This window comes from Rhincodon typus, chromosome 30 (assembly GCF_021869965.1).
Source record: "Rhincodon typus isolate 14 chromosome 30, sRhiTyp1.1, whole genome shotgun sequence".
NCBI lineage: Eukaryota > Metazoa > Chordata > Chondrichthyes > Orectolobiformes > Rhincodontidae > Rhincodon > Rhincodon typus.
Window position 1 is genome coordinate 37,521,241 of NC_063361.1, and position 23,111 is coordinate 37,544,351.

The following is a 23,111-nucleotide window of genomic DNA, read 5'->3' on the forward strand; positions in this document are numbered from 1 at the left end:
CACTGCCGGAGGTGTCACCTTTCGGTTCACACTTGGCCTGTACAGATTAGGATCGTCTGGGCTTCTGATCACTGTCGATATTGAGCAGTGACTATACCTCACAGCCGGAACACCCCTGTCCGCAGCGACACACAATCTGAGGCCACGTCTGGATCACCGTCCCCAGCACTAGCTTCCAACTCCCCCCTAACCGCCGGAACATTGTCCCTGGCCTTATCCCACCGCGGGCCTTACCTTGCCTCTGGGCCAAACCGAGCGCCGCGAGGAGGAGAAACCCCGCGAGCCGCATCGTCCCGCCGGCCGCGCGAGCTCCACTTCCGGCCGGAGCGGAGCGGGGCGGGCCACAGGGGTGGGCGGGGCATATGGTTGTGGAGGGGACAAATGGCGGGCGGGGCTTTTGGATTGGTCGGGGTGGGGGGAAGGGAAGAATAATGGTGGGGCTGGGTGTGAGCGAGGGACCCGGAATGAGGGCGGGGCTTGCTGTGAGGTTGGGGCAAGGAGGAGTTGGGCTTTTGTATGGGCGGGGCTAGGAGAGGCGGGGCTTGGAGAGGCGGGGCTTGGTGTGGGTGGGACCTGAGAAAAGCGAAGTAAATGGGTACGGAAAGGGTTCGGAACCATGTTTACCTGCTGTCAGTGTGTTGGAGGATGATGAAGGTGTAACACAGTCAGTGGGTTGGATTGTCATAGGAGTCGGTCTTTGGGTTTCCCGCCGGCCTTGACGATGCGGGGTAATGCTCTGGCCTTTTACTGCTTGGGCCTGGCCGCTTTCGGTCTGCCTGCGGCCTCCTGCTCCCAGGGGGACCGGGAGCCCTATTACCGCGACTGCGTCCAGCTGTGTGAGCGACACAACTGTACTGGAGCCCGGCTGCGGGTTTTCCACAAACTGCAGCCCCTCTACATGATGGCAGCAGGTAAGGGCCACTTCCCCCAGGGTACAGCCCCACAGACCCTGACTGTCGCTGGGGCACGGGGCCCCACACGCGGTCAACAAGGTGTGGTTTCTGTCTGTTTTGCTTTCATTGCAACAAAATGAGTGGGCATTTGATCAAGAATAATTTCCTTTTCTGTCTCTACTCAGACTGAGGCATTGCCCATTGATTCAACAGTTGTCTTTTCACTACTGCAGTGGCCCTGAAATGAATTTATTTGTGGTTGAGTTGCTTGTTAGAAGTAGCTTGAATGTTGACCATGTCTGTTTCTACTGGCAGGTTGGAGCTGTGCCGACGACTGTCAATACAACTGTATGTGGCTGACAGTGGGACTGTACATTCAGGAAGGACACAAAGTGCCTCAATTTTACGGCAAGGTGATGTGGGTACTGCAGTAATTTAAATTATTAATTGATGCTGACTTTGGTTGGAGCATTCAGCATCTGAGATTCCTGGGAACCAATAAGACCCTGAACCCTTGCTGTGAACCCTACAGTGTCCCCTTTGGTGTGACCCTGAGCCCCTTCACAAAAGTATTGCGCATAACTTGATGCTTCTCAAGACCATTTGTTGAGCACCACCACCACCCTCGCTAAGGATGCTGGGTTGTTTCTCGACTTTAACTAGTACTTCTCTTTCTTTTTGCAGTGGCCCTTCTACCGATTTCTGTTCTTCCAGGAACCTGCCTCGGCCTTTGCCTCTATGCTGAATGGACTGGCCAACTACGTGATGTTGGGCAGGTACCGGGCTGCAGTGCCTCTAGAATCTCCTATGTACCATACATGCATCTCCTTTGCCATGGTAACGACAATACTAAACTCTGCTATTGTAAAAGAGTTGGTGTCTCTCGACAGTGCAGTGAAGAGATACTGTAGAACAGGAAGCAGACTGATACCTCAAAAGGTTCATTTCCCTGACCATTTTTACAAATGGGATACAGGCTTCTGTCTGTGCAATGGATCTTCAAGAATGAGATTTTTTGGGCTATTCACATATTCACACAGCCTGTTAGAGATACAGGGAAGGAAATCACCGTGAATTTATCCTGGCCTCCTCCTGTGACCACATGCGTAGCTTTCCAGAGAAGTTGGGAGCTGGGGCTTGTTCACAGTTTAAATTTTTGCCCATAAGTGAAGGTGTTTTCAAGGAGAGATGGGTGTTGAGTCATCTCCAGCTTGTACGGTGCTGCTTTACATCTGAGTGACTTTATGAAGGAGTTAACTAGTACCTTTTAGGTTTCTCCCAGTTACAATCTTGAACTGAAGTGTGAAGAGATTATACTAAATTTTTGTCAGTGACAGGTTTGACCCCTGCTGGAATTTTGTCCCATTCTGGCCACCGCACTTTGGGAACGATGTCAAGGACTTTTGCAGAGGGGATTTACTAGATTGTTTTCCCAGGGGTGAGGGATTTAGTTAATTAGGAGATGCTGGCACTGTTCTCCTTAGAGCAGATTTGATAGAAATGTTGAATATCATGCAGCAGCCGTAATGTGTGAATATGTGAACTTGTCCAGGAAGAACAAAGAAACAGCAGATTATCTAATGGGAGAGATTGCAGAACTCAATTGTTCAAAACTGTCCTGAGTGTCCTGGTTGTTGAAGCAAAAAATATATGCAAGTATGGCAAACCATTAGGAAGGCAAGTGGAATATTGGTGCTTACTACAAAGTGAATAGGGTATAAAAATAGGATTGTTTCGCTCCAGTTATGTGTGGTGTTGATGAGACCACATCTAGAATACTGTGAGAGGTTTTGGTCTTATCAGAGAACAGGTTCTACTAGATTTGCGACTATGTAATGTGGCAGCACTAATTAATGACCTCACAGTAAACCCTGAGGTAGCAATGATGATAATATGATTAAATTTTGTGTCCTGTTCGAAAGGCAAAAGTTAGTATAAGACTATATTTTAAACATAACTAAGGGTAACCGTGTGGGCATGAGAGCTGAGCTATAGATGAGGGATGGATCAGTAGATAGCAGTAGGTCAGTTTTGCAAATAAATATTTCATGGAATGACAGTTGCCCATCGCTTGTTGCCCTGAAGAAGATAGTGGTGAGCTGCTTCCTTGAACCATCTACAACATGCACTACAGAAATTTATTAAATCTCCTCAGACCATGCCTTACAAACCCACAACTCTTATCCAGGAGGACAAGAGGAGCAAATTAATGAAAATACCACCACATGAAAGTTCTCCTCCAAGCCACGCACCATCTTGGCTAGGATATACAGTACTGCTACTGAAAATATACCCACAATGCCATTAGGGAGGGAGTTCCAGCACTTTTACCCACGAACAGTGAATGAGCAGTACCGTATATCCTAGCCAAGATGGTGCGTGGTTTGGAGGGGAGCTTTCATGTGGTGGTTTTTCCATTAATCTGCTCCTCTTGGCCTCCTAGATACGTGAGCTTGTAAGGCACTGTCTGAGGAGATTCGATAAATTTCTATAGTGCATCTTGTAGATGGTACACACTGTTGCTACTGAGTGTCACTGGTGGAGGAAGTGGATGCTTGTACATATGGTATCAATCAAGCTGCTGTGTTGTCCTGGATGGTGTCGAGCTTCTTGAGTGTTTTTGGCACTGCACCCATCCAAGTGGGGAGTATTCCATCACACTCCTGTCTAATGCCTTGTAGATGGTGAATAGGCTTTGGGGAATGAGGAGATGAGGTACTCATTACAAGTTTCTAGCCTCTAACATACTGTTACAATCATACAGAAGAGGCCTTTGGCCCATCAAGTCTGCATCGACAAAAATACTCTAAATCCACACTAGACCCACTACCCAGCACTTGGCACAGCCTTGAATGTTATGTTTCACGGTCATCCAACTACTTCTTAAAAGTTGAAGTTTCCACCCTCAACTACCCTCCCATATAGTGTGTTTCAGATTCCCACTGACCTCTGGTTGAACAAGATTTTCCTCAAATCTAAATAAATCTTGTATCTTTCACCTTAAAATTATGGGCCCTTGTTATTGACCCTTCAACTAAAGGGAACAGCTGCTTTCTTTCTACCCTGTATGTGCCCTCCATAATCTTCTAGACCTCCATCAGGTTCCTTCCTCTCAGCCTTCTTTTCTGCAAAGAAAAGGTGCTGTTCTTATCCAGCCTGTGTTTTTTGCTGAAATGCTCCATCCGGGGCAACATCGTAATGAATCATCTCTGCACCTACTCCAGTGCAATCACATCCTTCCTATTGTGTGGTGACCAGAACTGCATTCGGTACTCCAGCTGTGGCCTAACCAATGTTCTGTACAGCTGCACCATAGCTTCCCTTCTCTTATAAGCTATGCCAGAACTGATAAAAGGCAAATATGCTGTACTTGGCTTTAACTACCCTAATAACCTATCCTGCTGTCTTCACAGATCTGTGGTCAAAGCACCCAATATCTGTCTGATCCCCTGACCTACCTAGCGTCCTGCCATTCATTGAGTATTCCCTTGTCTTGTTACCATCACCTCTCATTTATCAGGGTTAAATTCCATCTGCCACAGATCTGACCAATCTGCCTACCCTTCTTGTAATCTAAGAATACCACTGAATATGAAGGGGCAATGGTTAGATTATTTCTTGTTAGAGATGCTCCATGGCACTGTGACACATCCTAGTTCCCACTTACCAGCCCAAGCCTGGATATGTTCAATGTCTTTGTGTTTGAACATGGACTGCTTCAGTAGCCAAGGAGTCAAGAATAGTGCTGAGCATTTTGCAATCATCAGCAAATGTCCCCACTTCTGATGGAGGGAAGATCATTGGCGAAGCAGCTGAAGGTGGTTAGCTCTATTACCCTATCCTGAGGAGCTAAGGCTCTTGTGGCACAATGCCTCTATGCCAGTGCTTAAAGTGTGGGTTCAAGTTCTCCCTTGCTCCACAGATGAGCAAAAACACTTCTGACCAGCTTGATTGGAAAGTATCTACGCAGAGTAACTCCTTTAGAAATATCCTAGAGCTGAGATGATTTCCCTGCTAACAGATACTAACATTTTCCTTTATGCCACTGATAACTTCAACCAATGGAGAATCTGCCTCTTCTTGATGCCACACTTGGTCAAATGCAGCCTTCATTTCAAGGGCTGTCCCTCTTACCTCACCTCTGGAGTTCAGCTCCTTTGTCCATGTTAGAACCAAGGCTGCAATGAGGTCAGGAGCTGAGAGGCCCTGGTGGCACCCAAACAGGGTGTCACTGGGCAGGTTATTGCTGAGCAGGTACTGCTTAATAGCGCCGTTAAAAAGATGCCTTTCATCAATTTACTCATGATCAAGAGTAGTTTGATAGAACTGTAATTGGCTGGGTTGGATTTGTCCTGCTTTTTGTGCACAGGACATACCTGGGCAATTTTCCACATTGTCCTGTGTATGCAGTGCTGTAGCTGTACTAGAAGAGCTTGGCTTATAGTGTGGGTAGTGCCAGAGCTATGTAGTAATATCTCTGAATGGGTGTATTTAGAAAAGATCTAATGAGGATTGCAAAGGCATGTTGGCTAACTTTACAGATGATACAAACATAAGTGTGAAAGTATGCTGTGAGGAGAACATAAGAACAAGGGACAAGAGTAGGCCATTCAGCCCCTCGAGCCTGCTCTACCATTTGACACCATCAAGATTGATCTCATTTTGGCCTTCACTCTAGTTACCTGCCTTTGCTTCATAACTCTTCAACCCATTACTAATCAAAATTCTATCTCTTCCTCAAATTTACTCAATGTCTCGGCATCCACTGCTCTCTGGGGGAGTAAATACCACAGATTCACGACCCTGAGTGAGAACTAATTTCTCCTCATCTGTTTTAAATCTGCTCCTCCTAATCTTAAAACTGTGATCTTTCATCTAGATTACCCCACATGAAGATTCTTCCTTTCTGTCTATGTTCTCAATGCCCTTTAGCATCTTTATATTGAATTAAATTTCCACTCCTTCTAAACTCCAGAGATTATAGGCCTAAACTGCTCCATCTCTCTTCAGAATACAACCCCCTCATCTCTGACATCAATCCAGAGAACCTCCTCCAAAGCCGTCTGCAATACAACTACATCCATCCTCGAGTAAGAGTAAATTGTACGTGATACTCCAGATGCGATCTCTCTAATGCCTTGTTGCAGCAACAGTTCTCTACTCTGTACCTTTAGCAATAAATGCTTAAATTCCATTTGCCTTCCTTATTACCTGCTGCATACTAGTTTTCTGCAGTTCATGTACAAGGAAACCCTCTGCACTGAAGCACCCTGAAGTTTCTCTTTGTTTAGATAATGAGTTACCTTTTTGTTCCTCTGACTAAAATGGACAATCTCATACTTCTCCATGTTAAATTTCATCTGCCAAATTTTGGCCCATTTGTAAGTTTCTTCATGGCAACTAACTTTCCCACATACTTTAGTGTCATATGATTCCAATCGATTTAAGTAAGTTGAGTGAGCAAGAAACTGGCAAATGGAGTATTATGTGGAATTGTTCACTTTGGCAGGAAGGATTTTTAAAAAACAGAAGGTATTCAAAGGAATACAACTGTAGAATTCCAGGATGCAGAGGGATTTAGGTCTTCTAGTGCATCAGTCACAGGGTTAGCATGCAGGTGCAGCAAGTAATTGAGACTAATGGAATGCTATTCTTTATTACAAGAGGAATTGAACATAAAAGTAAGCATAAAAACCAAAAGAATTGTGGATGCTGTAAATCAGGAAAAGCTCAGCAAGTCTGGCAGCAGCTGTGGATAAAAAATATCAGACCTGAGCTTTTCCATAAAAGTAAGCATGTTATATGTCAGTTATACAATGTAGTGATGAGACTACATCTCATACTGTGTGCAGTCTGGTCTCCTTATTCAAGAAAGGTTATAGATTGTTGGAGATAATTCAGAAAGGTTGACTAGATTGATACTGGGAAAAAAAAACAGGTTGTCTTTTGAGAAAAGATAGGACAGACTGGGCTTATTTCCACTGGAGTTTAGATGTGTGAGGGACGGCTTGATTTTAGTATATAACATCCTGATCTGTCTTGACGAGATGGATGTGGAAATAATATTCCTCCTTGAGGGACAAACTAGAACTACAGAGGAGTTTAAAAATAAGGTCTCTCCCATTTAAGATTGACATGAGAATTTTTTCTCAGTGAGTAATTGGACTCATAGGGCATTGGAGGTATGGTCATTTTATAACATTAAAACAGTAAATTCTTGCCCAACAGGCGAGTCGAAGACTGTTGGTGTAAAGCCGGAAAGTGGAGTTGAGGCCGCATTAAGATTAGCCATGATCTTTCCAAATGATGGAATAGGCTTGGGGCAGAATGGCCTACACCTGCTCCGAAATGATATGTCACTATGTTTTTGCATCATAGAATCCCTACAGCCATTCGACCCAACAAGTCCACACCGCCCCTCTGAAGAGCATCCCACCCAGACCCATTTCCCTAATTTCCTGTACCTAACCTACATATCCCTGAATGCTACGGGCAACTTAGCATGGCCAATCCACCTAGCCTGCGCATCTTTGGACTTCGGGAGGAAACTGGAGCACCCGGAGGAAACCCACACAGACATGGGGAGAATGTGCAAACTCCACACAGTCGCCAGAGGGTGGAATCGAACCCGGGTCCCTGGTGCTGTGAGGCAGCATTGCTAACCGCTGAGCCAGCGTGCCACCTTGATAGAGTAGATAAGAACAAACTGTTTACGGTGGCTGTGGGAGTTGGAAGCAAGATGAGCTCAGAATTTTGAAAAGTTGACAAAAAAAGAGGGGTGATGTGAATTTGAGACAACAAGGTGCAGGGCTGGATGAACACAGCAGGCCAAGCAGCATCATAGGAGCAGAGAGGCTGACGTTTCGGACCTAGACCCTTCATCAGAAAATTTGCCTGACACAGCAAGTTGTTGTGATCTGGAATGTGCTGTCTGAAATTCTACTAGAAACAAATTTGTTAGTAACTTTTGAAAGGAAAACTGGATTTGAATTGGAAAATTAAGAACATGGGGAAAGAACGAAGGACTGAGATTAATTGGATGGCTCTTTCAAACTACCAAACAGGCATATTTGGTCGAATGGCCGTCCATGTTTGTGATTCTTGGAAGATTTGTGCTGACTCCTTCCCTACCCACAGAGTCGGTGTTAATATCTTCCTCCCATCATGGGATAGACATCTGAGGCAGAGCTACGTGGTTGGTACTGTGTGCTGTGTTGAGGCTGCCTGTGCCTTGTCCACTCTCTACATGTCACTATGTCATGTTGTGTTTGTGCAGTATTTAAGGCCCCTAAACTGTTCCCTCCACCAACAGCACAAAGGATTAAAAGCTCGGGCCTTCTGTGGAACTTGTAACAAACTGGCGGGAGATGCAAGAAGGATGTTGCCCCCAGAGAGGCAGGGGTTCTAGAACCGGGGACACAGTCTCTGTACAATAGGCAGACTATATGACTGAGAAGGGAAGGCACTTCTTCAATAAGAGGGTGATGAATCTTTGGAATCCTTTATCCCAGAGGGTTGTGGAGGCTCAGTCACGGAGTTTGTTCGAGACTGAGGTTGATTGATTTCTTGATATTGATAACACTGAGGAAAACAAGGATAGTGCAGGTGATAGTGTTGAAATACAAGATCAGCCTTGATCTCATTGAATGGCCATCTCCTATTTCTTATGTCCTTGTGATGATCCAAATGATCAACAACTTTTTTGTTCTAGTAGATCACCCTCAATGCCTGGGTTTGGTCCACCGTATTCCACACACGTGACACTCCACTAACTGAGGTAGGTAGCCAGATTCCTGAGGCTGCAACCTCAGTTACAACCAAACAATCATGGTTTTAGACAGAACCAGCAGGATTGGTTTTATTGTAATTTTAATTTTGCAGAAAATGGATTACTTCTGTGCTTCATCAGTGGTGCTGTACTCCATCTACCTGTGCTGTGTCCGGTGAGTCTGTCTTGTTGAAATTCCCTGTGTTACATCACTGTCAGTGACCTCTCACCATCAGCAGCAGCTGATTTCAGCCTGACTGGTGTTCAACCTTTTGACAAGGTTTTGAACAATGAGTCTACATGCCGTTCAACAACAACAACTCTTACACTGTCTGTCAGAGAGACATGGCCTCCTTCAGCCTCTGGCTTCACCCAGCGTCTGCTCGTGTCAGCTGTGGCTCAGTGGGTAGCACTCTACCTTTAGAAATTTATGGGTTCAAGTCCCTATCCACGACTTGATCAAAAAGTCCTAGGTTGACAGTCCCAGAGCTGTACTGATGGCGTGCTGCACTGTCAGAGGTGGTTTGTTTTGGATGAGACATTAAGCTGAGGTCCCTCTGCCCCCTCAGATGGATGTAAATGTTCCCACGTCACTCTTCCAATGAAAGGCAAGGGAGCTCTCCACTCTGTCCTGCACAGTTAACTCAGTGGGCCGAAAGGCCTTGTTCCTGTGTTGTACTAACGTAATTTGGACAGATTGTCTGGCCATATCATAATGTTTGAGAGCTTGTGTGTGCAAACTGGCGACTGTTTCCTACAGGGAAACAGTGACTATACTTGAGAAGTACTTTGGCTGTAAAACCATTTTGGATTTCCTGGTGGTTGTGAACGGTGCTATAGAAATACAAGATCTTTCTTGATGATATGGGGTGGGGTGAAGGAGAATTGTTAGTTCATCTCTTATGAAGAGAGCATCATGTCAGAGGGACAGTTGGTATGTTTATAAGTGAGCTGAGAGTGAATGTCGTGTTATTGCTGGCTATTGTTTTACTGCAGAAGCTGAGGTTCCAGCCAACAGCAGATGAGAGCAGGTCAGGGTCTAGCTATCTGAGTGTGACCAGTTAACTTGAACCACAGCTGTCCCTTAGAGGCAGTGTTCTTTGAAAGCCAGCCCCTCCTGCTTCAACCTTCCCAAACCTGCCCACAAATTCACTCAACACGCTCCATTCAGCAACCTCTGCCATGATGCCACCTGAAGCTGTACCTCCTGGGTCGGTGACTAATGATTGACCAAGGGATAAAACATCCAAATGCTTGAAATCTGGTCTTTGTTTCCTGTCTACAGATGAGGTCAGGGGGGAGTTAGAGAAGCTGAAAATAATTTGAAAGACCATGTTTGGAATGTATGCAGAGCTCATGAGGTGTAGAGTTTGAGAAGTTTTGTGCTTTCTGTTGGTATCTCAGGAGGTTTTTTATTATTTTAATCATTCTATAAACAGTGCTCGATCCAACTATCCCAAGTCATATTAAGTGTTTCGGGGCACTTTATAATGAATTTGCAATTAATGGCATTGCAAGAATGGGACCCCATGCTGTTTGGTTCTCTATGTAGTATATTCTTCACCCGCAGTATCTGCTGAATGTTGCCATGTCACATTTGGCTCCGTTCGTTCTCCAGGACCATGGGCTTGACTCACCCTTGGACAGCCAGTATTTTTGGGGTCCTACTCATTGGATTGTTCACATGTCACATCTGGTACCTCACCTTTGTGCGTTTTGATTATGGGTACAACATGGCTGCCAATGTCTTGATAGGTAAGTGAGGCGCTGACAGGAGTCTATCCTATTTCCTTACTTCAGTAAGAATATGTTTAAAGTAGTAATGTTTTTTTATCTCTGGGTTTAAATTCAGGCAGACTGTTTGTTTGAGTACCAAGACATTTACTCTGTAGTGAACCCTGTGCTATCTGTCCTGGGAGTGTTTGATGGAGACAGTGTAGAGGGAGTTTTGCTAGCAATTCAAAAGAGTAGAAAAAGTTTAACTAGCTGTTTAAGAGTAAGGGGAGCTTTATTCAGTATTTAATCCTGTTCTGTCCCTGTCTGGGACTCTCAAAGTCATACAACATGGAAAAAGATCCTTCGATCCAACCAGTCTATGCTGACTATGTTCCCAAACTAAACTCATCCCACCTGCCTGCATTTGGCTCCTATCCCTCTAAACCTTCCTATTCATGAACTTATCCAAATGTCTTTTAAATTAAATATCTTTGTAAATGTACTTTCATCCGCCACTTTCTCTGGCAGTTCATTCCACACGAACCATGCTGTGGCTTTAAACAACAAAGATGCACCTCATGTCCTTTTCCTTTTAAATCTTTCTCCTCTCACTTTTAAAAATGTCCCCTACTTTTGAACTGCTTCACCCTAGGGAAAAGATACTTGTTATTCGCCTTATCTATGCCCCTCATAATTTTATAAACGTCTATAAGGTCACCCCTCAACCTCCTATGCTCCCTGAAAAATGTCCCAGCCTATCCAGTCTATTTTTATACCTCAAACCCTCCATTCCCAGCAACATCCTGGTAAAACTTTTCTGAACACTCTCCAGTTTAATAATATCCTTCCTTATAGCAGGGAAACCAGAACTACATGCAGTAGTACAGAAGTCCTATCCAACGTCAACATGACCTCCCAACTCCTATATTCAAAAGTCCAAGTGATGAAGGTAAGCATGCTAAATGATACCTTAATCACAGAGGTCTCTCCGTTCTACAGTACTACCCAGGGCCCATTAATTGTATAAGTCCTGTCCTTGTTCGTATTACCAAAATGCAATACCTCACATTTATCCAAACAAAACCCCATCTTTTGATGGGGAAAGTGTAGAGCGAACTTACTTTCAGTTTGAGTGGAGCAAGTTTGCTTGATGTTTGATTTCCCAACACTGACCCCTGATGTAGGAGAAGTTTCCAGGAAAGTGAGCGAGTGAAGATGCATTTAGGACAGATATGAAACATAGGAGCAGAAGTAAGTGCTTCAGCCCTCTGGTCTGCTCTGCCGTTCATCATGAATGTGGCTGATCATCCAACTCAATAAACATGTTCCCACTCCCGCCCGTGTCACTTGATCCCTGTAGCCCCAAGTGCTGTATCCAACTTCTCTTTAAATCATATAATGTGTTGACCTTGACTGCTTTCCATGTTAGTGAAATCCACAGGCTCCCCACTCTGTATGAAGCTACTTCTCCTCCTCTGTCTTCTGGCTGACCCTGTTTCCTGAGACTGTGACCCCCTGGTTCTGGATTCCCTATGACTGGGAACATGCTTCCTGCATCCAGGAATCTGTTGTTGCACTCCCTCCATTGTAAAAACATACTACTTCAGATAAGCAGGACAAAACTACACTAGTATTCCAGGTGTGGTCTCACCAAGGCCCTGTATAATTGCAGCAAGTCATCTCTGCTCCTGTACCTGAATCCTCTCTCTTTTTGAAGACAGTCAAACCATTTGCCTCCTCCACCACCTGCACAGTTCCCTTCAGCGACAGGTATATAAGGACACTCGGGTGTCGTGCACATTCGCCTTTGTTTATAAGCATGCAGGTAATAATCTGCCTTCCTGCATTTGCTACCAAAGTGGATAACACCACATTTATCCACATTATACTGCATCTGCCATGCATTTGCCCACTCACTCAACTTATTCAAATCTCTCAGAAGTATCTCTGCATCCTTATCACTGTTCACCCTCCAGCCAGCTTTGTGTCATAGACTCAGATGTACAGCATGGAATCAGACCCTTCAGTCCAATTCGTCCATGCTGACCAGATTTTCCTAAATTAATCTAGTCCCATTTGCCAGCATTTGGCCCATATCCCTCTAAGCCCTTCCTATTCATATACCTATCCAGCTGCCTTTTAAGTGTTGTAATTGTACCACCCTCCTTTACATCCTTTAGTAGTTCATTCCATACACGTGCCACCCTTTGTGAAAAGGTTACTCCTTAGGCCGCTTAAATCTTTCCCTTCACCTTAGACTTATGCCTGCTAGTTTTGGACTCCCCACTCCAGGGAAAAGACTTTGGCTAGTCACCCTATCCATGCCCCTCATGATCTTCTAAAACTCTAAGATCACCCTGCAGCCTCTGACACTCCAGGGAAAATAGCCCCAGACTATTCAGCCTCTCCCTCCAACTTGACCCTGGCAATATCCTTGTAAATCTTTCCTGAACCCTTTCAAGTTTCACAAAATCCTTCCTATAGCAGGGAGACCAGAATTGCATGCAGTATTCCAAAAGTAGCCTAACCAATGTCCTGTACAGTCACAACATGACCTCCCAACCCCTGTACTCAATGCACTGACCAGCAAAGGCAAGCGTAACAAACACCGCCTTCGCTATCCTATCTACTCATGACTCCACTTTCAAGGAATTTGAACCTACACACCAAGGTCTCTTTGTTCAGCAACACTCCCCAGGACCTTACCATTAAGTGTGTAAGTCCTCCCCTGACTTGCCTTTCCAAAATGCAGCACCTCACATTTATCGCAATTTTTAAAAAAAATTAAATTAAACTCCATCTGCCACTCCTCGGTCCATTGGCCCATTTGGTCAAGATGCTGTATGCTCTGAGATAACCTCCTCCTTTTCTGTCCAGTACACCTCCGATTTTGGTGTCATCTGCAAATCATTTGATAAAAAAGGTTTAGGCAGCGAATGCTGAATCAATGGTATTGTTTACTTCAGAAGTCTCTGGAGGTTCATTGTTGGGTATGTTCAAGATTTAAGATCGATAATTTTTTGGATTCTATAGTCAGAAGATGTGGGAATTGGTTGGGTGAGTAGGATTGAAGTAAAAGTCCAGCCAGGGTATTCCAGAAGGGAGGAGCAGACTTGAATTGTATGTCTGATTCCTGCTCTGTTTTCACGTTTTCATGCATATGCACCTGACTGTCTGGTTTCAGGAATGATTAATCTCCTGTGGTGGCTCAGCTGGTGCCTCTGGAACAGATGTCACCTCCCCTATGTGTGGAAGTGTATGGTGGTTGTTGTGATGCTGCATGGACTGGCTTTGCTTGAGCTCCTGGACTTCCCTCCATTGCTGTGGGTGTTTGATGCTCATGCAGTCTGGCACTTCAGCACCATCCCTGTGCCATTCCTCTTTTACAGGTCAGTGACTGAGATTTACTGTCTACTCTGTGGCTGTCTTAGCTCAGGAGGGCGTCGTGCTGTTCATTGTGGCTTTGCTTTCTCCTCCATCAAGTTATCCAGTTAGTCCCACTCCACCTGGCTTTTGCCCCTCATCCCTGAAAAATCTTATCAGATATTTAGCAACTCGGTCATAAGCACAGAAACAGACCCTTGGGTCCAACCAGTCAATGGCGACCATTTTCCCAAACTAAACTAGTCCCACCTGCCTGTGTTTGGCCCATATCCCTCCAAACATTTCCTATTCATGAACTTATCCAAATGTCTTTTTAAAAGTTGTAATTACCTGCATCCACCACTTCCTTTTGGTAGTTCATTCCACACACGAACCACTCTGTAAAAATGTTGCCCTCACATCCTTTTGAAAACTTTTTCCTCTTGCCCTAAAAATATGCCCCCCTAGCTTTGGACTTTCCCACCTTAGGGAAAAGACACTTGCTATTCACCTTATCTATGCTCCTCGTGATCTTATAAACTTCTTTTTAAGGTCACTCCCTCAACCTCCTCCACTCCAGTGGAAAAATGTCCCAGGCTATTTTATAACTCAACCCCTCCATTCTCAGCAACATCCTGGTAAATCTTTTCTGAACCCTGTCCAGTTTAAAAATATCCTTCCTATTAGCAGAGCGACCAGAAGAGGCCTCACCAAAGTCCTATACAACCTTAACATGATGTCCCAACTCCTGAACTTAAAGATCAGAGCAAGCATGATAAATGCCTTCCTAAGCACCTGTGACACATGTTTCAAAGAATTATGTACTTGAACCCCTAGGTCTCTGTTCCACAACACTTACCCAGGGCCCTACTGATAATTGTGTAACTCCTGCTGTTGTTTGTATTACCAAAGTTCAATACCTCACATTTATCCAAATTAAACTCCATCTGTCACTTTTCAGCCCATTGACCCAATTGATCAAGATCTCCTCCTTTGATTTTTTTTTTTTTTTTTAAAAACCTTCACTGTCAATTGCCACCAATTGTGGTGTCATCTGCACACTTACTAATCATGCCTCCTATATTCTCATCCAAATTGTTTTATATAAATGACAAACGAAAATGGACCCAATACCAATCCCTGTGGAACACCACTAGTCACAGGCCTCCAGTCGAGAAACAACCCTCCACCACCATCTTCTGTCTCCCCCTTTTAAGCCAATTTTGTATCCAGTTGGCAAGCTCACCCTGAATCCCATGTGATCTAACTTTACTAATTAATCTACTATGCCGAACCTTATCAAACTCTTTACTAAGGTCCATGTAAGCAATGTCTTCTGTTGTGTTTTCATCAATCTTTGAGTTTTTTTTTGAGGAAGTAACCAATCAAGTTTGTGAGATGCTATTTCCTCTGCACAAAACCATGCTGATATCTTTAATCATTCCTTGCCTCTCCAAATACATGTAAATCCTATCTTGCAAAATTACCTCCAACAACTCACCCACACCAATGTCAGGCTCACAGGTCTATAGTTCCCAGGCTTCTCCTTACAGCCTTTCTTAAATAAAGGCCCAACATTAGCCACCCTCCGACACCTCACCTGTGCTTATGGATGATACAAATATTTCTGCTAGGGGCCCCACAGTTTCCTCTCTAACTTCCCACATGTCCTGAGATACACTTGATCAGGTCCCAGAGATTTATGCATCATTATGTATTCTAAGACTTGCAGAACTTCCTCTTCTGTCACTCCTATCCTTCCATCAGCTAAGTTTCTGTAATAGCTATGATGTCCAAGTCCCATACGTGCCCTGCGTTCATCTGCCTTACCTGTAAGATCCCTTGCATCGAAATAAATGTAGGTTGATTCTTCAGAGTTGCTTCATTCTCTAACTTGCTCTTGACTGTCTTTTCTAATGAACTTTTGATTCAGAACCATCCTCCTCTATCTTTCTATTTATATTGCTATTTAGGAACCTCCATCCCCACTCTCTACTAGTTTAAAAGTGCTTTATATTCTGACAAGTCATCTGACTACCACTCCTCTTCACGGAATTAGAAGTTTTTTTCCCTTTTTTTTGATGCTTTCCCCAACTACTTCAGTTAACCATGGATGGTGGTTCCTCCCATCAGAATTTTTCTTTACTGTAGAAATGTATTCCAAAATAGAACTAGCTAATCTTCCTGCCAGGATGTCGATCCCTTTCCAGTTCAGGTGGAATTTATCCCTTTTGAACAGTATTTTCTGCCCCAGAAGAGATCCCAATGATCCAACAATCGGAATCCTTGCACATTGCACCATCGCGTCAGCCATTGATTTATCTTCCATATCTTTTTATTCCTACTTAGTAGTATGTGGCACCAGGAATAAACCAGACATTACCTTTGAGGATCAGCCTTTTTGAGTTCTACCTAACTTCTTATATTCACTCTCCAAAGGCTTAACCCTTTCTCTAACTATTGCGTTCTTACCAATGTGTACAACAACTTCCAGCTTCTCACTGTCCCCTTTGACAATGTGCTTGAGCTTCAAGAATTTTGAGAACTCCTTAACCTTGGCACCAGGAAGGCAACATACTATCGTAGATTCACACTAACTGCTGCAGAATCCCCTGTCTGCACCCCTCAGGAGAGCCCCCATAACAATTATTCTTTTACATCTTAACAAGCCCTGCTCAACATAAGATTCATTCTTAGTGCCCAAGCTCGAACAGCCACTTCTATTTTCCTTTGAAGAGACTAACCCTTCAACAGTATCTAAAACTGAATATCTGTTTGAGGGAGGAATATCCATAGGAGACTTTTGAATTAGCTTCTTACCTTTCGTGACAGTTGCCCATATATCTGTCTGATCCTGCTGTATAACCACCTCTCTAAATCGACTAACCATCACATCTTGTTTCTTGAATATCCTCAGTGGCATTAAGCCTAAAAAGAAGATGATCTTAAAAGCAGCTTCTATATTAAAAACTACCCTTCCTTACAGATTTTAATCTTAATGCAAAAAAAATTTTTAAAAATTAAAACTTTAAAAAAAAAATCAAGCACTTAGCTGAAATTCTCGTCAACTGACAAAAAGCTTCCTCCTGGAGTCCTCTATCCATCAGTTTTCAAATCTCTGGATAAACAAAGAAAATCTCTCTCCAGAGCCGCTGAGCAAACACGAGGACGGGCCTCTCCCACGAGCTCTGTGTGTAAAACAATCTCTCCTTCATGTATTTCCTTTCACTTTTTTAACTATAAAACTCCTTCTAGAAAGTTTCCTCCTCTCCCCTCTGGTCCTTTTGCCAATTATCTTAAATCCATGTCCCTTTATTTATTGGCTCTTCTCCCAGTGGAAACAGAGTAAGCCAGGAGAAACTATCAAATCCTTTCACCTTCACTAAAAAGGGCTGTCAATTGGGGCTGGTATTTGTGCAATAGTTTAAGAAGACCGTGGTTCAGAAGGTCAGGGTGTAGAATTGGTTTTGGGTGATGATTAGGAATAGTTGGGGAAATAAATCGCCAGTGGTAGAGGTCTACAAGCACCCCCAACTGTTACCAATACACAGGGCAAAGTATACAGGAAGTAATATTGGATGTTTGTGATAAGAGGGTGGCAATAATCATGGATGATTTTAATCTAAGTATACACTGGAAAAAACAGCTTGGCCGTCATAGCCTGGATGAGGAGTTTATAGTGCTTTTAAGGTAGGTCCTTAGAGTATCACATTCTTGAACCAATCAGAGCAGATTATGTTAAAATTGTTGTTGTTTAATGAAACAGGATTAATTAATGACCTCAGTGTAAAGGCATTTCTGGACAACAGCGACCACAATACGAAGTGAATTTTAGATCTAGTCTTTAAAAAAATCAGTGTACCAAAGATCAATATTTTAAACTTAAATCAAGACAACTACATGGACTTGGGAGCTGAGCTAGCTGAAGTGAACTTGGATACAGGGCTAAGAGATGGATCAATAAAGAGGTAGTGGCAGGCTTTTAGGGTATATTGCAGAGCGGTCAAGATTAGATACATTCCTACAGTAAAGAAAAATTCTGGAGGGAGGAACAACCATCAATGGCTAACTAAAGAAGTTGGGGAAAGCATCTAATTTTAAGGGAAAAAGCTTAATTCCATGAAGATGAGTGATGGGTCAGAAGATTTGTCACAATGTAAAGAAAAGAAAATGACTAAAGGGTGAAGTCACAAGGAAGAAAGAGCATGTGAGAGGACGCTAACTAGAAACGTGAAAACAGATAGCAAGAGTTTCTGCAGGTATATAAAGAAAAATGTTGAGTGGTGATCTGCTAGAGAGTGAGAATGGGGAGTCAACAGTGGAAAATAAGGAAATGGTGAATGAAATAAAGAAATACTTTGCTGTTTGTCTCCACTATAGAGGATATTAAACAACCCAGTAACAGCTGTAAAAGAGGTTGAAGGGAGGGACTTGATGAAATTATAATCATTAGAAAAGTGATACTGAGCAAACTGTGATAACAAGGTGTAGAGCTGGATGAACACAACAGGCCAAGCAGCCGCCTCCTACCACATCCCAAAACCAGTCCAGCTCGTCCCCGCCTCCCTAACCTGTCCTTCCTCCCACCTCAAGCCGCACCCCCATCTCCTACCTACTAACCTCATCCCGCCCCCTTGACCTGTCCGTCCTCCCTGGACTGACCTATCTCCTCCCTACCTCCCCACCTACACTCACCTTTACTGGCTCCATCCCCGCCTCTTTGACCTGTCTGTTTCCTCTCGACCTATCTTGTCCTCTATCCATCTTCTATCCGCCTCCCCCTCTCTCCCTATTTATTTCAGAACCCCCTTCCCCTCCCCCATTTCTGATGAAGGGTCTAGGCCCGAAACGTCTTAAAAGCCTTCCTGCTCCTATGATGCTGCTTGGCCTGCTGTGTTCATCCAGCCCTGCACCTTGTTGTCTCGGATTCTACATCATCTGCAGTTCTGACTATCTCAGAGCAAACTGTTGTTGCTGTAGGCTGACAAGTCCCTTGGTCTTGGTGCACTTCTTCCTAATGCCTCAAAAGAGGTGGCTACTGAGGAGTAGACACACTGGTGTCAATTTTTCAAAAGTTACTAGATTCTGGAAAATTTCATCAGCTAGAAAATGGGAAATAGAATCCCTTTATTCAATAAGGAAAGGAGGCAGTAAACCAGAAACCATACACCACTTAGCTTGACATCTTGTTTTGGGGAACATATTAGAATTAATCATTTAGGGAAGCTGTAACTGGGCATTTGGGGGGAAAAAAATCCTCAGGATAGTCAGGAAGAGTCAGCATGTTTTGAGGAAGAAATTAATTGAAGTTCTTTGAAATAGTAACTGTGGATAAAGGAGAGTCCACTGACACATTGTTCTTGAACTTGCAGAAGGCATTTGAGAAGATGCCACATGAAAGGTTATTTGCAAAGTAGAAATACCTGATGTGAGGGTGTAACAGTAGCATGGACAGAAGATTCGTTGGCTGGCTGGCAGACAATAGTACATATAAATGTTGTTTTTGTTTTTTTCTGATTTGACAGGATGCAACAAATGCAATCTTATTGGGGTGTGTCCTGCAGGCTTTACAACTTATATCAATGACTTAATGAGGGGAGTGAAGGCTCAGTGGCTAAATTTGAAGATGACATGAAGGTAGCTAGGAAAGCATGCTGTGAGGATGACATGAGACTAGAGGTGCATATAGATTGACTGGGCAAAACGTCTGGCAGATGAAATGTAGTGTGGGAAAATGTGAAATTGGCAGAATGTTTACTTGAATGGAGAATAACTGCAGAATTCTAAGGAGCAAAGAGATCTAGTTGTTCCAGTGCTGCAGTTACAATGTTAGCTTACAAGTGTAGCATTTACTCAAGATTTACAAAATTCTACCTTTATGAGAAGACCTGAATATAAAAGTAAACATTGTCCTTCAGCGATAGAGGGCGTTGGTTAGACCGTGTCTCTCATACTGTGCTCGGTTTGGGGCTCCTTATTTAGGGAAGGGCGTAAATGCATTGGAAGTGGTTCAGTGGAGGTTTACTAGAATGGTCCTTGGAATGACTGCGTTGTCTGAGGAAAAGTTAGACACGCTGGGCTTATTTCCATTGGGATTTAGAAATGTGAGGGGTGACTTGATTGAAGAAATTAAGATCCTGAATGGTCTTAATGAGGTGGATGTGGAACAGATGTTTCCTCTAGTGGGTCAGTCCAGAACAAGGGAGATAACAAGGTGTAGAGCTAGATGAACACAGCAGGCCAAGCAGCATCAGAGGAGCAGGAAAGCTGACATTTCGGGCCTAGACCCATAAGGGAGCCCTGTTTTAGAATGAGGAATCACCTTTGCAGGACAAAGTATTTCTCAGAGGGTTATACAACTCTGGAACTCTCCACATCAGAAAGCATTGGAGACAGGTCATTGAATAATTTTAAAGCAGAGGTGGATAAATTCTTGTTTAGGGAAGTCAAAGATTATTGGGGATGGCTCAAACTGTGACATTCGAAACTAGACCAACTGTGAATTTATTGAATGGAGCAGGCTTGAGGGACCAAGTTACTTAATTCTGCTTCCAATTCATATATCCGTATATAAGACCTAAAGTCTATTAACTAAAGTCTCTCTTCTCTCAATACAATAGAGTACAAAGACCAGAAGGCAGGACATTTTGAATTTGCTGAAGTCCTGTGTTCGTAGACTCATTAAAATATGCTAAACAATTCAAATCTCAGGGTCCAAGAAATCAAATCTGTAATTTTAGGAGGTCAGACTGCAGCTTCCACATTGTAGGCTCATGTCATAGGTGGTGGAGATCCGAATGAAGGCAATGGCTGACCCCCTCTGAGACCCTGATACTGAACACCAGTCCCCCTCAGTCTCTGTGAATCTGTTATTGGGACTCGGCACTCTCTACATGATCACATCACTTGCCGTGATAAATGTATGTGTAACCAGTCTTCCATTTTGCTGACAGATGTATTCTGGTGTTAGATGACTGGTCTAAACTGCTTATTGTAGAAGTTTTACATTGAAGACATGAAGATGATGCTTTATTTTAGTGAGGCCTGCAGTTATGTGATTACATTAACTCTGTCTGTCTCTCTTTTTGTTTTCTCCCAGCTTTCTGATTGATGATAGTCGGCACCTCCTCGATGTGAAAACTGAATAAGTACTTGCCTATGAGCTGCTGCATCTGAATGTGAATGTGAGAGACTGTGTCTCACTGTAATGCCCATGTCAACACTTACCTGCATGGACTTTGCACTGTTCACATTGGGATTTTCTGCTAAATATGTTGGTTTATCACTGACACAGAAACCTGACATGCTAATGCAAGAATCTAAGATTTATTCGAGGCTCAGAACTCTGAAACAAAGGTCACATCTCACTGAGGTGACGTGCTGGAAAACAAACCCTGCTGTTCCTGGAGTTATCACAAAAGTTAAGTTTTTATCAAAATAACAGAATTTTCCAACTTACCTGCCTTTTTAGACCCTGTTTAACAGAAAACACAGACCAGATTTATTATTTATTATTGTTATTTATTACAAATAGATTCCAGCTACAGATAAACAAATATGAACTGTGGACATATACTTCTGCTAATTAAAACTCTTGCCCCCTTATAAAATTCACCGGGCACGCACACAGCCGAACAAAAAGAATTGGTGCTATGAGTGGAAGGAAAAACTGAGAAGGCATTTCAATAGTGTCTGTCCACATGGTTCGCTGCGATGATACTTTTGCTTGTCAGGATTTGCTGTTTCTCAGTCTCTCAAGGAATTTATTACTTCCTCATAGAAGGTACAGAGTAACTAGTTCACAAATTGCCAAGTCCTTTAGCTATTGGTTAGAAGCCACAGTTTACAGCAACTGTGAGGGAAAACAAACTGGCTTTCTTCAGGCTTTAATTCTTCTTTTACTATAGTGAGAAAGACACCACCACCCTTCCAGAGGTCTGAAGGCCTTTGGCCATAATGTTGACACCCACCAGCTGTTCAGCTTCCTGGGAGACAATGACCTTGTTGGCAGGCACGGCCTTTGGTCTGTGAAGTTACTAAACTTTCTGCACCACCTGAACAAGTAGCAGTGTTCATTCCACTTGGATTAATTGTCAGCACCGTGCAGCAATCCCTTCCATAGTTGTTGGTTTTTAAAACAATTCTTTTCTCATTTCAGTCCACAATTGAAAATACAGAAATTAAAAAAGGAAACTGTTTCTACAAGCAGAAGAATTTGGGGAAAGGGGAAGAGAGTAGGACTGGCTATGCTTCTGTTCTAGAGAGTTGGCATAGAGACATTGGGCCAAATAGCCAACCCCTGACCCAATGCTGCCGCATGTTTATTTTTGATTGGAACCATTGGGGAGATGGTTTTATTGGAGATATTGGTTATCCTAACTGCACTTGCTGAAACTAAGGAAGATTGTGTTTCTCTTCTCAGCTCTGCCACCAAGTGGCAGAAAACACTGGAGCAGCCTGACCTTTTATTTTCATTTTCGCCCATGACTGTTTCTGGGGATGAGATGGAGCCTGTGGAGGGTGGGGGGAAAGGTTAGGAAGGGGTGGCAGTGAGGTCATGGGAGGAAAGAAGGACTGGAGGAGGGAGTGGGGGCTTCATTCATTCTTTACTCAGTTTCAATCAGCCTAGAAAATGCCCCTCACACCACATTCATCCACTGAATTTGCTGTTTTGACGTCATTGTAATCCTGTGCACACCTGTAGCAGCAAGATTGCTCCTCCCTGCTCCTATCCCTCACTCCTGTCTTGGGTGCTGTTTTGGTGTTGTTCTGATGTGGAGGTGCTGGTGTCGGACTGGGGTGGACTCGGTCAAAAATTACATGACACCGGGTTATAGCCCAACAAGTTTATTTGAAAATGTTAGCTTTCGAAGCTTTGCTCACGTTAACCTGAGGAAGGAGCAGAGCTTTGAAAGCTAGTGTTTTCAATATAAACGTGTTGGCATGTATCCTAGTGCTGTTTGATTTTTGAGCTTGATGTTGGTGGGAAGTGATGGCTGAAGTTGGCCACAAGACTGGTGCAAAGGTTAGAGCTACAATTATTTATTAGAGCTTTCTCCTGTTTAATGGATTCGCCAGGCACCCTGCAATCATTGAATTGAGTGGTTAAATCCATCCACTGAATGTCAGAGATAATTTTGAATAAAGAAATACATTTTTAAAATAAATCTGTCAGTATCTCAGAACTCCTAACATAACAGCTTATAGGAGCATTATCACATGAAAATTGTGCTTAGAAGTCATCACCTTGCCATGGGAACTTGGGATGAGCAGTAAATACTGGTCTTGCTCTGCATTCTCTGGTGTTCCTCTCACTCCAGTGTTGTATTCCCTGGAGTTTATCATTGTCTTGTTCAGTATTTCCTAGTATT

General features: G+C 43.5%; 2 protein-coding genes across 7 annotated transcripts in view; one reads left to right on the forward strand and one right to left on the reverse strand.

Annotated features, from left to right (window-relative positions):
* LOC109930473 (receptor tyrosine-protein kinase erbB-2-like) overlaps positions 1-333 on the reverse strand; it is a 59,961-nt gene extending 59,628 nt beyond the window's left edge. Inside the window, exon 1 of the mRNA XM_048614687.1 lies at positions 235-333. Within this exon, the coding sequence (XP_048470644.1) occupies positions 235-289 (55 nt within the window). The 5' untranslated portion in view covers positions 290-333. The remainder of the gene's footprint in view (positions 1-234) is intronic.
* Positions 334-566: 233 nt separating this feature from the next.
* Positions 567-22,907, forward strand: pgap3 (post-GPI attachment to proteins phospholipase 3). 6 transcript variants are annotated; one of them, XM_048614652.1, is made up of 8 exons: positions 567-595; positions 1,209-1,306; positions 1,578-1,730; positions 8,608-8,670; positions 8,775-8,836; positions 10,280-10,416; positions 13,562-13,766; positions 20,840-22,907. In XM_048614652.1, the coding sequence occupies exons 1-8, from the start codon at positions 592-594 to the stop codon at positions 20,886-20,888; spliced, it is 771 nt and encodes a 256-aa protein (XP_048470609.1). In that variant the 5' UTR covers positions 567-591; the 3' UTR covers positions 20,889-22,907. The 6 variants fall into 6 exon arrangements, 5 of the variants coding, with proteins under 5 accessions (XP_048470609.1, XP_020385544.1, XP_048470608.1 ...); XM_020529955.2 differs by having other exon boundaries at positions 574-911; XM_048614651.1 differs by having other exon boundaries at positions 574-728.
* Positions 22,908-23,111: the final 204 nt, after the last annotated feature.